Source organism: Mesoplodon mirus (assembly GCF_964341445.2).
Source record: "Mesoplodon mirus genome assembly, chromosome: 3".
Taxonomy (NCBI): domain Eukaryota; kingdom Metazoa; phylum Chordata; class Mammalia; order Artiodactyla; family Ziphiidae; genus Mesoplodon; species Mesoplodon mirus.
The window spans coordinates 128,973,559-128,991,475 of NC_138978.1; the positions used below are offsets into that span (position 1 = coordinate 128,973,559).

The 17,917-nt window shown below is 36.5% G+C and overlaps 1 protein-coding gene across 6 annotated transcripts in view; it reads right to left on the reverse strand.

Moving 5' to 3' along the window:
- Positions 1-17,917, reverse strand: part of CNST (consortin, connexin sorting protein) — a 124,568-nt gene that overhangs the window by 33,170 nt on the left and 73,481 nt on the right. For all 6 annotated transcript variants that reach the window (XM_082615407.1, XM_082615404.1, XM_082615405.1 and 3 more), the window contains 6 exons: positions 14,957-15,162; positions 6,461-6,491; positions 4,602-4,688; positions 4,043-4,157; positions 1,762-1,783; positions 1,491-1,587 (listed from right to left, as the gene is read on the reverse strand). In XM_082615407.1, the coding sequence (XP_082471533.1) occupies positions 1,491-1,587; positions 1,762-1,783; positions 4,043-4,157; positions 4,602-4,688; positions 6,461-6,491; positions 14,957-15,133 (529 nt within the window). In that variant the 5' untranslated portion in view covers positions 15,134-15,162. The remainder of the gene's footprint in view (positions 1-1,490; positions 1,588-1,761; positions 1,784-4,042; positions 4,158-4,601; positions 4,689-6,460; positions 6,492-14,956; positions 15,163-17,917) is intronic.

Below are 17,917 nucleotides of genomic sequence, written 5' to 3' on the forward strand. Positions count from 1 at the left end.
CTCTCATATTCTTTCTTACATTTCTATGTATTTATTCATAGAATAACCAATCTGAGTAGGCTCATTATGAGACTTTTGACATTTTTCTTTAAAAGATATTATTTTATCAGACTTGGCAAGATTTCTTTCTCCAGAATTTAGTCCACACCCTCCCCGTAAAATGGCTATTAATGAAATGTCTGCATTGTGAAAGTCTTTGAAAATCCACACAACTTACTTATAGCAGAAGTATGCTGCAACTTAATTAGAAACTAGAAGACCCAGGTTCTAGTTGTGAATCAAAGCACCAAGCAAGTGGCTTAAACGTGGTATCTCAGTTTCCTGTCTGTGCCACCTATCTCGCAGTAAAGGCCAAGCTAGAAGTAGTGCCAAGCTAGTGCTGGGCAGCATCAGACTCAAACAATCAGCATGTAATAACAGCCTTCTTCCCAATGTGCACAGAAAAGAGACACATTCACACCCAAACTAGGTGACTATTTTGTGACTTTTTCCCCTAAGATTTTTAGGAAGCTCATTGTATTCTGATTTCCAAAATAAAAATGACTGGAAAAAAGAGACAGGAAAAACAGAGTATAGTAGGATTGACCTAAGGCAACCCAAATTTGCCTCATAAGAGAAGAGGGGATAAAGTAAGATTTGGGGGGAAAAAACGTAAAGAGAAAAAAGCAAGTGAAATTGCAGGCATCATCGTCGTCATCTTACCTCTTCAGGCAACTCAAGTCAAAAGACCTGATGCTGCCTGTTTACTATCAGGGCCCTCAGGCCCAGGAACATAAAGCCCAGTAATATAAATGAGTACTAAAATCATAAACAAGGAAAAATAAATGCCCTAAAACACATTTATTAATCTTTATTTTCTAAAGTTTTTATAATGAACATACATTACTACTGTAAGAAAAAAAATTTCTAGAAATCTTTAACTTTTGACGTAAGACACAGTGCTATAAAATATACTATGAATGCTATAGAAATATATATTATATATATATAAGTATATATATATACTTAAATACAAATTAAAGTATACCATATGTTAGTCAACAAAAAAAGGAAGAGAATAAATTACTATAGATAAACTATAAGGATACAGAGCTTATCTTGATAATATCTAGATTTACAGAAAAAATTTCTGATAAAGTTTGTACAAAAACTGATTTTTTTTTAACAGAAAGGGATGTCTGAATACACTAAAACCAATTCTGTTTCAGAGCTTATTTGTACCATCTTGTCATATTCTGTTAGACACATATAACCACCTACTGAAAACATGAAATAATTTTATGTTTTTATAAGAATTCAGATTTTATCATTCCTACTACTAGATATCTAAAAATAGAATTACACAATGTAAAAAAATCTTGCTTTGCTATTTGTGTAGGAGAGGTATACGCAAAAAAACTCCTTCACAGCAACTCAGATTAACACTTGTAGAATATTTATTATAAGAGGCAGGCATATCTCTTATATCCCCCTGTAATTTAAAAACATACCCGGCTCTTTGGCTGTAGCTCCTCTTTCCTTTGGATCTTCAGATACTATTAACTGCGTAAAGCATTTCCTTCCCAGGGACTTCTGTACAGCTGCTATCTAAAAAGTTTTTTAAAAAGAAGAAGAAGAAAAAAAAAAAACTTTGGAGGAAACTATTACATTAAATTAGAAAGCTGAAAATAATTTGAGGAAGGTTTCATTATTTTCTAAAACTGTCCATACAACAAACATGACACATTTTTCCTATAGACATTTTCAAAGAAAATCTCTTACCTTATGTTTGGATAAAAGAGGACTGTAGAAAAAAAGAGAAAAAAAAGAATTAAAAAAAATTACAGCAGCAATATGCTTCCAAACAAATGTCACTGAAAGGGTTGTAAAAAAAAAAATAGAGCTTCTCTGGATTCTAATATTAGCACAGAACATTTCCACTGCTGAAACATTACCACTGGTTCACACAGTTCAAAGTGCAGCTATCTCATGTGTTAATCTCCTTAGATGGCCAATAACTAATGAAAACCTCCATAGAAGCTGTAAATACTGAGATTCGGGGGGGAAATGTCAACCTTTTGCTAATAATGTATTTCAAGAGCATTTCACAGATATTATTAAAATTTTAGTTTATGTCATTATAGTCTAAAATTATGGTGGAAGATAATTTTATATGCATTATCCATAGAAAAGGATAACAAAAGTAATCTTTAAATATTATACTTTAGGGGCTTCCCTGGTGGCGCAGTGGTTGAGAGTCCTCCTGCCGATGCATGGGACGCGGGTTCGTGCCCCGGTCCGGGAGGATCCCACATGCCGCGGAGCGGCTGGGCCCGTGGGCCATGGCTGCTGAGCCTGCACGTCCGGAGCCTGTGCTCCGCAACGGAAGAGGCCACAACAGTGAGAGGTGCGCGTACCACAAAAAAAAAAAAAAAAAAAAATTATACCTTAGGAAATACCCGAGATAAAAGAAAGCATATATTCACCAAAAAGCATACACAAAAATGTTCACAGCCATTTTATTCATACAATTCAAAAACTGGAAACAAATCAAATGTCCATTAACAATATAATGGATAAATAAATTGCTGCACAGTCATATATTGAATCCACACAGCAGTAAAGCAGAGCAAGTTACCATAACATGTAACTATGTGTAACACCAACATAACCATGGGCAAAAGAAGCTAGATACAAAAATCTACTCTGTGTGATTACATTTATATTAAATTACAGAACAGGCAAATACACTGTTATAGAACTCAGACAGTAGTTACTTTGGGGGATGGGTACTAACTTCGTACACAAATTAGGGAGATTTCTGAGGGGCTGGACTGTCCTGTATCTTGGTCAGACTGGTAGTTACACTATGTATCTGTACATGTACAAATTCATCAAGCTGGGTACTTTAATGTATGTATAACTCAAAAATATTTTTTATATTAAAAATTTTAGGAGTATAATTTTGGGAAATTATCAAATTTAAAGCATAAAAATTTGGGGTTTTGCTTATTATACTATCCACTGTTCATTAGCTAGAAATTCTCTAGTGATCTGAAGCAATGTGACTAGCTTTTAAATTATGTGTTGGCAAGTTACCTTATATTTAAAAAGAGAAATAAAAAAAGAAAAAAAAGTCATGCTCACATTAGGTTCAATAAATATTTGTTTTTAAATAATTAAAACATTTGTAACACATTAAAAAATTATTAGTTCCATGGGAAGGGCAGAAAAAGTGTCTATATTGAATTTTGAAAGTAAGAAAACAATCTCCTTTATCTATTTTAAAAGATTCCATTGTTTAAAACCTCTACAAAGTCAAAAGTTAACCTATTTAACTCACTAAGAAATTAGGTTATAATGCAAAATCCATTAAAATACTGTTTCAAAGGTTCAAATTGACTAACACAAGAAAATTGCACATCCCAGAAATCTGCACTAGTTTAATCACTATCATGTCCCCTCACCTTTAAAATTCTGAGTCTTCATATAATGAATTAAAAAATATATTTAAGTGCTTTATTATTACTATATTCAGTTTTAAAAATCCAACTCTTTGATACAAATCAAACAATTTAAAATTATCTGGTAAATGGAGTTTTCCTTCTACAGTATTTTGGTTAAATACCATAGTGCATTTGCTTTCCAGTATTAGACTACTCTTAAAAATGTGTTTTTACTATAACATAGTATAGTAAAAACATAGAAACATTGACAAACATACAAACATTGAAAAACAATTATAATAAAAAACCCTAACACAAATTTTTCCATCTGAATCGCCTAATCTCTTAACCAAAAAGTAATCGAAATTAGAAGTTACATTTAAAAATTTCTAATTAGAGGGTGCTTTGAATTTTGTAAAGTAGACCTTTTGCTGAGTTTAGTGTAAGAAACAGATAAAAACTGAGAAAGGAACCTAATCATTTTATCAACTTTAATTTCTCCAGTTGAAAGCATTAACAAAACAAAGAAATGAATCTTGTATTTCAAATATTCAATGCTACAGTGCTTCTTCAATATTCTATTCCAACTCACTGTAAACAAATACTGAAGTACTTACTCTTGATGTGTTGTACAAAATTTAGCAAGCCGCTCAAAATCCTCACCATTAAATCCTTTTTCTGAATTCCTCAAAGATGTAACTGTATGTGGTTGTACAGTTTTCCATTTTGTTTCTAAATTTAAAATATTTGTTAGTCACTGGCTGTTACCAAATATGTTTAGGAGGGAAAAAATAGATAACTGGCACCACTGATAAAGATCATCATGCAAAAGTATCTTCTCAACCCCAAAGTTAACACAGAAATAGCTAAGTGATTATTTTTCATTCTAAATAAATATTATCCCAGAGACTAAATTAGCCAATAGGGCATACAAAGGGATCAGAAGAAATGCAAACAGTTGCAAGTGTTCTTTTCTTGGCACTGATATGAAGAACAAAATACAAAGAGAAAAATTTTCTTACATTGACATAAACGTGTGGTAAAAATGCTACTTTCTTTGCAACATTAACTTGACTAGAAACGTCTATTTCCTAAAACTAGGTCAAATATGTTAACTTTCTAGAGAGCAACTTGTTAGATTATTGATAATTCCACATTCTGTTAGTCTGTACTCACCCCACTGTTCTTGAATGGCAGAAAGATTTGCGAGCAACTGCTCATGATACAGTCGTTCGAGCTGAATGAATTTCATTGCTTTCTCATCTGAATAGAAAATTTGAGGAAAATAGAAATCCAGCCTAAAGAATAATGTCCTATATTGGTTGATAAATTTGAAGCTTACCAAAAAATGAGAGGACTCTAAATACTTTTAAATTTAAACAAAACTTAAGTAAGGTTTCTTGGTTTTGAAGTAGGTAAATTTTAATGTAGCATATCATGCAGTAGCTACCTGGGTTCCATTCTATCAGCAAACAGTAGAAACAAAAAGAAGGTTTTAACATTCAAGGAATGCCTGCTTGCTAATAATATCTCTAGGAGAGTCAATTAAATATAATTTAATTAGAAATAGGACCCATGTGGAATCCTGTAATCTAAGTGTTCCCCCCGCCTTTTTTTCTCTCCTTAAATTACCTTCTGTCAAGCAACTATGTTACCCTCTAGTCAAATGTTTGTTTCTGATTTCAACTGCCTGTGATCCTTTACTTGTTTCTCACTGAACACTTAAAAAAAATTAACTTGCCACAGTGATTTTCATAATTATGTGCTTCTACTTTTTTGGTAGATTTTCTTATAAACTGCTGCCTTCTCCATCTGTATCACACATTTAGCATCATATGAGGTCATAATAAATTGTGCAACTGTCTACCTTCCTTTGGGCCATGTTCTAAATGTTGACCCAGAAAGAAGGAAGAGAAAAAACTCACTGTTATACCTTTTTGTCCTTCCCATGATCACTCAGAGGTTTAATTCTCTTTCTCATTTGTAGTCTTAAAGATATGCCAGGAATCATAAAATAGGCCAGGGAGAAGCAGAGACAATTCCATTTTCCTCTGTGCATGGCTTAAAAGTATACCAATGTTTCTCAAACTTTACTGAACATAAAAATTATTTGAAAATCTTGCTAAAATAGAGATTCATGGGTCTGATCCCCAGAAGCTCTGATTCTAAGGCCCATGAATTTTCATTTCTAAGAAGCTCCCAGGGATGCGATGCTGATCTGCTCTGCACTACATCATACTCATTATTTGGGTAGTTCTAGCTTCCTTTCCATAAGAATTTGATTTCATACAGACTTAGAAATGAACTGCCACTGTCTGAAGTTTCGTTTAGTAGTTTACTTGATAGGGTTCAGGATGATAACTGCTTATCCCTCAATCTGTGGTGAAAGTCAATAAGGTTAGGAGGAAAAAGAAATCACACAAATGGGGAAATAGAGACACTTAGGATACATTCTTTCTAGAGTATATATTGGGCCATCTTTCAAAAACAATTTCAAATGAGGAAAATTTAAAAGCTAAGGGAATAAATCTTTCCTATACAAAAGTTAACATGCAGTCCCCTTTGAGAACATTTCTGTTTATTACTAGTGAAGAACTCAATCTTCCCTTTACTGATATATAGCTACAATAAGACAGTTATGAGATTTACTATGTATAATACGCTTGACAGACTCTAACATACGAATATTACTTGACTTGTACTTCTGTTTAATTCAAAAGAAAAAAAATTCAAATTTTTTTTTTTTTTTTTTGGCAACATGCTTTCCCCCCTCCCCCCAACATACAAATATTTAGATTTTGGTAAAATTAGGGCTTGTTCATGGGAGGTCAAATTTGGGTGGTTCTAGAGAATTTTCTGGAGTGACAAATTCCCTACATCTTGTTTTCTGAGATGGTTACATTGGTGCATACAACAATCAAAACCCAGTGAAAACAACAGATTATACATTTCATTGTATGTAAATCTCAGTTTTTAAAAATGAGCAGTTCTCTAAGAAATCTGTGAATTTCTTCTTGTAATTAAGAAAAGGATACAGTCCTCCTCCTGGAAATAGGACTCTGCTATCTGTTAAAAACAAACAAAAAACAGAGGAAATTAAATTAACATTTGGATGAAAAGACAAATTTAGAAGAAACCAAGACCTTGAAATTCTCAAAGTCTTTGATATTGAACTAAGAAAACTCTTATTTAACTACATTCGCCAGTTCAGAAAAAATCAGACTGTAGGCACAGGACACATTTCTGAAGTCATTTATCTCAAGAAAAGCAAACATAGACATTCTTTGGTCCATATACAATCTCATTCTTCCTACTCTATTTCAAGTCAAATCAAACATCACTGATTCATTAGAGTTTAGAAGTAAGAACTCTAAACAATGAGGGAAATGCTACTGAGGCTTATAAAAGTGTAATATGAGTGAAAGGATGACTTTATCATAAATTAAAAAGTTGAAATATGTCATATCACATGAAATCTTAAAACCTATTCATTTCATTTCTGTTTTACAAACTACCTCATGGGACACTGATTTTTCATTCTCTTTTGATATTTCAGAAAAGGACAGACGAAGTGCTAATAGTTGAGCAATGATGCTTGGAATATATACAAAGCGTTGCACAGTATAAAGGGCACTGGATGGGAGGGTGGGGTCCAGAGACTCATGATCTGGACCCAGTTGAGGCTTATCACTTAGCAGATTCATTCTAGGGCACCTTTAAATTTAAAAATTCTTTGATTCTAAAAACTTTGGGATCTTTTATTTAGATCTTTATTTAGGTATAGCATTTATAAATAGAATAGTAAAACCGAAAGTATTTGCTGAGAAATATTTGCATAAATTGACTACTGTCATATTTAAAATATTTCATTAAGTACTTTATTTACACTTTCAAACAGTTTCCACTAATTTTTAGTAAGTCTCTAGTGAAAAAGGTATTCCATTTATAGATCACTATCTCCATTTTCCAGGTAGCTGCCAAGGCAAAGAGCAATAAAGCACTTGTCAAACCTACAAGCTAGCAATAAAAAGGAATGGTCTTTCCCAAATCCCACAGTGGAAAAAGGATAGTTTTAAAGGAAATATTTGCCTAGCTTAAAATTTATTCTATATATCTAACATTCTTCCAGGAGCAACATAGCAATACAGATGGACTTAATCACCTCTTTGTAAACTGTTAATCAGTTAGCTTTCAGATTTCCGTGACAGTCTAGTACCATAAGTGCAACCAAAAAGACAGGGTCATGGGACTTCCCTGGTGGCGCAGTGGTTAAGAATCTGCCTGCCAATGCAGGGGACACAAGTTTGAGCCCTGGTCCAGGAAGATCCCACATGCCACGGAGCAACTAAGCCCGTGCACCACAACTACAGAGCCTGCGCTCTAGAGCCAGCGAGCCACAACTACTGAGCCTGCAAGCCACAGCTACTGAAGCCTGCACGCCTAGAGCCCGTGCTCCACCACAAGAGAAGCCACCGCAATGAGAAGCCTGCACACCGCAATGAAGAATAGACCCCGCACGCAGCAACGAAGACCCAACACAGCCAAAAATAAATAAATAAATTTATATATATATAAAAAAAGACAGGGTCATGAAACCCAAGGTCTCAAAAACAAAAGGCATTTCCAAGGTGAAAGGGCAGCTTGAAAAATAAATATACAGATCATTTCCCCTATAAAAACCTACCCCTGGCAAGTCTAGCAGGGCAAAAGAAAATGTGATTTTCTTTGATGCCCCATATGTCTAGATCTGGGAGGTAGCCTGGTAGAACAGAAAAACGTGAGGTTTGAAAGTGAATAACCTGACTGAGTTCTAGTCCAAGCTTTGCCACTACCAGCTGTGTGACCCTGGACATGTCATTTCATGTCTCAAACTCAGCTTCCTTACCTGTAAAATAGGGACAATAATACCTACGACTCTGAGACAGGGCTGCTGTAAGGACTAAGAGAGGGAATTTGCATCTAGCACAGTGCCCAGCACATAGCAGTAAGTGCTTAAAATGGTTTTCGAGTCTGACTCTGGACCAGAAGTGAGAGAGGCAGAGTAGAATTATGTGAAGAAGTAAGTTGAAAATCACTTTGGGATGGTAATAATTTTAAGGTTCTCTTGGTTTCAGGCTTCTTTTACCTACCAGAAACAAAAAGAAAGGGAATTAGGAAGGTGTGGTTTTTCGGCCATAGTCTTACAGAGTGGCTTCAAGGATCCTAGCGGAGCCATATCGGGCCTGAGTCTGCGATGAGTTTCAGTATAAGCTCACTGAGCACAGAGTACAGCACTTGATCTTTTTCTTCTTACTTCTATATGAGAAACTTCTACGTTTATGGCTTCAGTTACATATTTAAAGCTAACCTGCAGTCATATTAACTAAGTCAGTGTAGGAAGATTACTCAAACCCAAGAAAAATAATTTTTAAATGGAATCTTCAAGAGTTCCAAGAGCTAAAAGTATAAGTGTATATCTAAAGTAATCGTAGTCATTATATCAAATGGCCTTTAGCATATATTCATCCATATAATATCATGTTAAAAATAATATAATTGTCCCCTAATTAACTCTTCCCATCCATACTTCCTTATTTGTTAGTGGTACCACCATTCCTTTCAACTGGATATCCTCGCATTATTTATCTCTGATTTCCTCTTCATCCCTTTTTTTTAACTATCTACACCAAGTCCTTCCATCAAGATTTCAAATTCGGGCTTCCCTTGTGGTGCAGTGGTGGAGAGTCCACCTGCCGATGCAGGGGACACGGGTTCGTGCCCCGGTCCGGGAGGATCCCACATGCTGCGGAGCGGCTGGGCCCGTGAGCCACGGCCGCTGAGCCTACGCGTCCGGAGCCTGTGCTCCACAACGGGAGAGGCCACAACAGTGAGAGGCCCGCATACCACACACAAAAAAAAAAAAAGATTTCAAATTCACCCCTCTGGATTTACACTGTCACCACCTTAACCTAGATGCTATTCTCACCTTATGCCTGAATTATAAATTTCTGCTTTTAGCTCTTATTTTTATCAAGATTACTCATGTATACGGTTTAAGGAGCCAAATAGTTCTATGAGGTGTGTTAAAAAAGGCCCTACCCTTCTTGCCTATTCTCCTTTCTTCAGGAGCAAGCACTTAGATTTCTCTTATCTGTTTAAAAATATTTTTTTTTTGCTGTATCTCTAAACATTATGCTTGTATTTGCTATTTCTTGATTTTTTCAGTTTTAGAAAATGAGGATTGGGTCTTTTGCTCCTCCCCATCCAAACCCTACAAACATATACGACACACACTTTCTCTCACATATTCACCTATCCCACGTTATTATATTGTAGTAATAGGTAGATAAACGTTTAATGTTTACCTTATTATGAGTTAAACCAAGTAGTAAACTCATTATTTTTCCTTTCCTGAAAACTTTTTGTTTCCCCTGGAGTTTTTTTTCCCCTTTTTAAAAAAAAAAAAAGTTTTCCATGCACTTATCACTTATACAACTCTAAACAGTCCACCAAGAGTCTAAATCTTCCCTCAATACATTCAGATACCGCAAATATTCAGAAATAGGAAAATGATATAAAAGTTCCTCCCCAGACCCTTCTGATCTGCTCAAATAGAAGTGTTACTCTCTCCTTCTTGGTACAAAGCTGTCATCTTAGAATCTCCTTTTACCTAGAGATTCCCTTCACCTCTCTCCTGGTAGCATCCCCAGTTTCCTATATCTCAATCTTCCTGTTCCTTGGTTTACTCCCTTGTTTTGATGGAGTACATCATCTAGCAGCTTCCTGAGAAAGGATGGAAAGGAAGTACCACAGACCCTGATGTAGGAACATTCTTGGTATATCTGACAAACTGCTAGGAGGCCAGTGTACCTGGAAAGGAGTGAACAAGAAGGAGAGTTTTAGGAATTAAGGTCTAAGAGGTAACAGGGCCAAATCATGTAGGACCTCGTAGGCCATGGTAAGGATTTTGGCTTTTACTCTGAATGTGAAGAGAAGTCAGTGGATGGCTTTGAGCAGAGAAGTAACATGATCTGACGTAACATTTTATCTGAATCACAATGACTGCTGTGTAGAGAGAAAAAAACTTAAATGGAAGTAAAGGTAAAGCAAGGAGGTTTCTACAATTAGTTTACTGCAAGAATCCAAGTGAGATTTGATAATGTCTTGCACTGAGATGGTGGCAATGAAGGAGGTAAGAAGAGGTCAGAATCTGGATATATTTTGAAATAGAGTGGCAGGACTTGCTGATTGGATTTGGACGTGGGGAAAAGTGAAGGATGACTTCAAAGTATTTGGTTTCAGCAACTGGAGGGATGGAGTTGCCATTTAACAAAAGGGGGAAGACTAGGAAAGCAAAAGATTTTGGAGAAAAAAATCAAAGTTTGATTTTGGGCATCTTAAGTTTGAAATGCCCATGAGCTGCCTCAGGAAGCTGGATGTTTAAGTCTGTAGTTCAGAATTGAATCCTGAAGCACTTCAATGTTTAAGAATTAGTAAAACTTGGAGGACTCAACAAATGAGCCAGAGAAGGTACGTCCAGTGAGGTAAGATGTAAAAGCCAAAAGTGAGGGGTCCTAAAAGGCAAAAAAAAGAAAATGCTGTAAAATAGAGTATGTGGTCAACTTCTCAGAGACTCCGATACTTCCAGTAAGATGAAAACTGAGGACTGACCACTAGGTTCACATGGGCACGCAACATGGAGGTAATGCCTGGCCTTTACAATGCAATTTTGATGGAGTAGTTGGCACAAAGGCCAGATTGGAGTGAGTTCAAAAGAGAACTGAGGGGCCTCCCTGGTGGCGCAGTGGTTGAGAGTCCGCCTGCCGATGCAGGGGATACGGGTTCGTGCCCCAGTCTGGGAGGATCCCATATGCCGCGGAGCGGCTGGGCCCGTGAGCCATGGCCGCTGGGCCTGCGCATCCGGAGCCTGTGCTCCGCAACGGGGGAGGCCACAACAGTGAGAGGCCCGCATACCGCAAAAAAAAAAAAAAAAAAAAAAAAAAAGAGAACTGAGTATGGAATGTTACCTAGGTAGAATTCTTGGCCAATATATTTTAACCTGAATCAAATCATGAAGAAATAATCAGGCAGATCCTAATTATGGGAAATTTTACAAGAATTCTTGAGTCTTCAGAAGTGTCAATGTTATAAAAGTATAAACAAACAAGCAAATAAACAAAACAAAACAAAAGGCAGGGAATTGTTCTGGATTACCAAAGACTAAAGAATCTTTCCAATGTGTGCTCCTTCACTGGATCTGGGGAAAACTAGTTATAAAGAATATTTGTGGAGTAACTTGAGGGAAACAAGTATAGGCTGTATGTTAAATAATATTAAACCAATGTCTCATTTCTTGGGGTTGATAATGGCATTGTAGGTTATGTAGGAGAGTATCATTGTTCTTGGGAAATTTATGCACAAGTATTGATATTTAAGGGTGAAGTGATATAATACCTGAAAATTACTTTAAAATGTGTCAGTGGAAAATATGTGTGTGGAGAGGGGTTGGAGGGTAGGAGGAAAACGAAAATCTGGCAAAATGTCAACAACTTTCAATCCCAGTGAAAGGCACAGTATGAGATATTGGGAATTACTAAATAATGAAACAAACACTCCACTTCTCCCTGATTTGTGTCTCCCTGGGGAGGTGACAGGATATTTTGTATTCTTGGGCTGAGGAAGGCAGCCATCAGCTGACTCCTGTTGCCCTGATGTCTCAGCTTACTGCAGGCTTCAGCATCTCTTTCCAACAAGCAATGTTTGAATTAGTGACAAAGAAATATAGTTATAATGCTTAATATTTATTTAGCTTTTATGTTAAGTGTACCAAGTACTATGTTAAGTACTTTTACTGCATTATTTCACTGAGTCCTCTACAGCTTTACAGGAAAAGAAATTAAAAGCTACTTTGCTTGTTAGTGGTAGAGTCAAAGCTCATACTTTAAAACCATCACTCTAGGGACTTCCCTGGTGGTCCAGTGGGTAGGGCTCTGCACTCCCAATGCAGTGGGCCCCAGTTCAATCCCTGGTTGGGGAACTAGATCCCACATACATGCTGCAACGAAGATCCCGCATGCCACAACTAAGACCCAGTGCAGCCTAAGTAAATAAATAAATATATATTTTTAATTAAATAAATTAAAAAAAAAGTGGCATTAAAAAAAATAACTCACTATACTTTCTAAGCTCCTTTGCCAGGAGAGGACAGATTGCTGAGATATATAAGAAGCATAACATATGGGACCCAGCAAACTGACATGTTCCTGGGGGATGAAGGTAGAATTTTACTTTGAGACATAAAAAAAAAATCTTCATCTGATCAAGACTGTTATTGTCTTCCTGCCTAAAAATGTGATTTTCTACTAGATCTGCTTCAGCTGTAGGATCACCTGCCTGTAGAAGAAAGCATTCTTCTTACCTTTAATGTAATAGCCCAGTGACATAAACTGCTTGAAAAGATTTTACTACACTTGCTATTTCCATTTACTCCAAATGTCCTTTTCCCCAACTTATCGAAATTCTACAGAAGAGTTCAAAGAACAGTAAAATCAACAGCCATATACCTTTTATTTAGATTCGTCAATTATTGACATTTCACCAAATTTGCTTTCTCTCTCTGTCTTTCCCTCCCTTACATATTTTTTCCCACTGAAATATCTTAAGCTGCAGGAATTATGTCACTTCACTCCTAAGTACTACCTGCACATGTATCTCCCAAGAATAAAGATACTCTCCTACATGATCTTCAATTCCATTATCAATCTCAAGAAATCTGACACTGATGCAACAGTATTATTTAATATACAGTCCATATTCAAATTTCTCCCAAGTTGTCCCCAAAACAGATTCATTGAATGGAACTAACAAATTGTAGCCCTAGAATTATAAGGAACTTGCTTTTTGAGGGAGTCTCAGCCTCCCTACTTGTAAAGATGGTGATAATAATTACCTCTCTAGATTGTTTGGAGAATGAAATAACAGTTAATGCAAATACCCTTTACAAACTCAATCCACTGTACAAATTCAAGGAAGGCTGAAGGATTAGAAAGCTGCCTTAATATTGGTGGTTCTCAACTACAGTTCTCAACTATGGTAAACATATACCATATATGTCAGTAACACATTAGAGGTCAAAAAGTAGTACACATTTTCTCAAAGGCATTCTTCAAGTCCACCAAGGAGGTAACATAAATTTGTAAGAATATATGTTTTCCTGCCTTAGGACAAAAGCTGTTTTACTTCTTAAAAATTATTCACTGCTCACTGCAAAAGTTAAATGAAACAGGAGTGAAATAAAAAGTGAAGCTTTTTCCACACCCATATACAAATTATTTTCATTTTAAAAGAAAATAAAACACAGTTCATAAATATCTTAATCTTTTCGGAATTATCTCTTGTGTATCTTCCTCATCACTGTCCTAAAGATCTCCCAGTCTCCAGGCTCTCCACCTTCTAGCTTACCCTCCCAATCATCAAAAGAGTTATTTTTCTAAAATTCAAATTCTGGCACCTGCATAATTAAAAGCTCTCAGCCTCGGGCTTCCCTGGTGGTACAGTGGTTAAGAATCCGCCTGCCAATGCAGGGAACACGGGTTCAAGCCCTGGTCCAGGAAGATCCCACATGCCGCGGAGCAACTAAGCATGTGCGCCAGAACTACTGAGCCCACGTGACACAACTACTGAAGCCCGTGCGCCTAGAGCCCATGCTCCCCAACAAAGAGAAGCCACCTCAATGAGAAGCCCATGCACCGCAATGAAGAGTAGCCCCGGCTCGCCACAACTAGAGAAAGCCCCCACACAGCAACAAAGACCCAACGCAGCCAAAAATAAATAAATAAAATAAATTTTTTTAAAAAAGGCTCTCAACCCCTAAAAGTAAGCCCTTAATGGCACAAGCTACCCAGTCTTAATTCCTGTCTCTTTTACATCTTAATCTTCAACAACAACCCAGTCATGTCTTTGCAGGGACTGTTCTCTCTTTCTGTACCAGCTCACTTTGTTCATCTAGTGAGAGCCTACACATCCTGCAAAACCCAGCTCAAGAATCACCTTTTTTGGCCCTAATGTCCAAAGGACAAAGTTAATCATGCATTTTGTGCTTTTACTGAACCTTAAACACATATCTACTCTAATGCTTTGTACAGACTTCTACAATTAGTTATCTACAAACTGTTTCTCCTATTCCACAGTGCCTCTCTTAAGGACATGCTCTGTTACATAATCTGTTTCCTTAGCGTCTAGCTTAGTTTTTGGTACCTTGTTGGTACTTATTAAGCACTCACTACATTCACTCTTATTTGTACACGGCTTATTCACTAAGCAAAAGAAGTTAGCAACAGTATGAACTATAGATTGATGATCCAAGCCAATGTGTGGCCACGAGTCAGTGATATGCCAAATTTCCTACCAGCCACTGATCCAGGGTCACCTCCTCTCAGACTCACCAATGACAGGTGGGGTAGAATCAATTACAGAGAATAGGATTTTAGATTATTACAAATATTGGTTCCAGAATTTCAGTGAGGCTGAAAGTGAAGGGTTTAACATGATACCTGATGAAGGCAAAGGGGAAGTGCTCTTGAATCCAACTGCTCAACTTCACCCCGTATAAGTGAGAACAGAGATTGCAGAACCAGCTTCGGGGCTTCTAGTTGATCATTAGCATTTACTTCTGCAGACTCTTCATCACTAACAGCATGTATGGCTGCATGTAATATATTTTCTTGCATAAAGGGTGTGGTATCTCCTGAAGAAAGTCCTTTGAGAGGTAAATAAAATGTCTATGTTAGGATAAATTTCCATCATGGTAGAACACCTTAAAACAATTATGCCTGTTAATCATAAAATTTTCAAATAAAGCTAATTACATTAAAAAAAACCCCACAGAAACCACAAGTTATTCTCCTCAATAAATTAAGATTGTGCTGACATCTGATTGTTTCTATTAGCAATTAGTTAATAGAAGCAATTCTATTAGATCTATATAACTTTTTAATTTATATTATCAATTAAGAATATAATTTATATTCTTAATTAAGAATTATAATTAAGAATATAAAAAAAGAGAGATCTAAAGAAAAGTATGTAGGTTAAAATCTGACCAAAAACTTGATTCTCCCAAAGGACAAACGAATTAACTATAACCTGAAGTCATGTCTTATGCAAAATGAAAGAACTAAATAGGAAGGTAAATGTGTTTATCATATGAAAGGCTAAAGAAATTAAGCCTTCCTCTCTAAATTCTTGGTCTGATAACTTTAGAACTACTTCTGGATCCCAGCAGAGCAGAAGGAATTCAGATGTCCAGAACTAATGGCCACAGAAGCTTTTTTCCTAATAAAAAGAAGTAACACAAACTTGGGGGAAAAAAAATCAGTGAATAAATCCTTGGCCCACAGCTCCTGAAATGACACACCAAAGTTTAAAACTTTAAATGTTACACATTATAACTTCACCCTTCACTGAAATCTCAGCATCAGTTCTAATATTCATATTGAAATTGAATAGACTGTTTGCATCTGTACATACCTTCAGCTAGTCCAGCTTGGAAAGGATCTTTCTCAGTAATTTAGCGTGTGCATACCATGACTGAAGTTGCCTCCTGCCACCCCTCTAGAGCAGGGGTCCCCAACCCGCGAGCTGCAGACCTATAGCGGTCCGCGGCCTGTTAGGAACCGGGCTGCACAGCAGGAGGTGAGTGATGGGCAAGCAAGCGAAGCTTCATCTGCCGCTCCCCATTGCTCCCCATCGCTCACGTTACTGCCTGAAACACCACACCCCCGATCCTGGAAAAATTGTCTTCCACGAAACCGGTCCCTGGTTCCAAAAAGGTTGGGGAGTTTGCCCAGAACCCTGTCTTCTACTGCCTTCTAAATAAATCCACTGCTCTAGCCAAGCTGGCCAATTCTGTATCTCCCTAGTATTAATACTCTGCGCCTTTCTGAGCAATTACAAATTCTAACAGATAAAAACTTTTCCTCCCGGGACGTCCCTGGCTGTCCAGTGGTTGAGACTCCGCACTTCCAGTGCAAGGGGCTCAGCTTCGATCCCTGGTTGGGGAACTAAGATCCCACATACTGCACAGAGCAGCCAAGAAAATTAAAAAAGAAAAAAATTTCCTCCCATCTGTCTAGTTAAGTTCTACCCTAAAAAAAATTCATATATTTCTCTACAACATGAGCCTGAAGTAAACTTACTTTCCTCTAAATCCTATATATGGTCTATGGTCTTGCATTAAACCATAGTTAGACGGGGTTGCATTATAGTGACTGGTGAAGGGTCGTATCTTTATTAGATCATAACTCCTACAGCACAGGGATTAATTTACTTACTATAGTATTGCAGTTATATCCAGTAGTGTATTCAGCATTAAAATTCCAAGTGTTGTGCTTTCTACAAATAATCACCTACAGTGATTCCTTATATTTTAGAAAATTCTCTTCTATACATTTTATGTCGTTTGGACTCTGGAAGTACGAGGCCTAGAGATGGCCTGCCATTTTATTTTGCAGGAACAGTATTTGTGAAAACATGGATGATTCTTCTGCCTTCTAATTTTCTAACCACAATGGTAGTAGTGCCAATGTAGGAACATAAGCTTTGTATAGAGAACTACAAAGAGACTAAGAGAAATACTGTTTTCTTTCCTTTTTCTCCAGCCACAATACTGTGTCCAATCAAGTTATTTAATTTCATATAAACTGTGATAAGGCTAACCTCTCAAATTCTATACTTCATTAAATTCTTCCCACATAATTATCAAATATTACTCTATACTTCCTCTTTGAAAAATTGAATTTTATAATGCTCATTTTCTGTAGAGGGAATTTAAATAAAACCCTTGAAGGATATGGCCAAAGAAGGGCAGGATTTTCCAAAGTAAGGAAAAAGGACAGAATTTATGACTCCATTATCTAAAGGAGGTCTAAGAAGGGTCCTGTGAAATAATGGAAATGAAAACACGCCATGTGATTACCTCAGTTATTTAGACAGTATAGATGCATAATGGTCACAGTTCCTGCTAGATCCACTTTCTAAGTTATATTATTTACTTATTAAAATTTTTTTCTTCCAGTTTTATTGAGATGTAATTGACATACAGCACTGTATAACTTTCAGGTGTACAGCCTAACAATGTGACTTACATAAAGCACGAAATGAATCCCACAATAAATTTATTTCATATGGATTAAACATTAAAGAAATAGAAAAAAGTGTTTTCTTTGTGATGAGAACTCTTAGGATTTACTCTCTTAACAACTTTCACATATAACATATAGCTGTTAATTATATTTATCATGTTATACACTACATCCCTAGTAATTGCTTATCCTGTAATTGGAAGTTTGTACATTTTGACCATCTTCACCCAATTCCCCTTCCCACCACCCCACAACTCTGGTAACCACAAATCTGATCTTTCTCTATGAGTTTGTTTGTTTATGAAGTATAATTGACCTGCGATACTGTTAGTTCCTGGTATACAACCTAGTGATTCGATATTTCTATATATT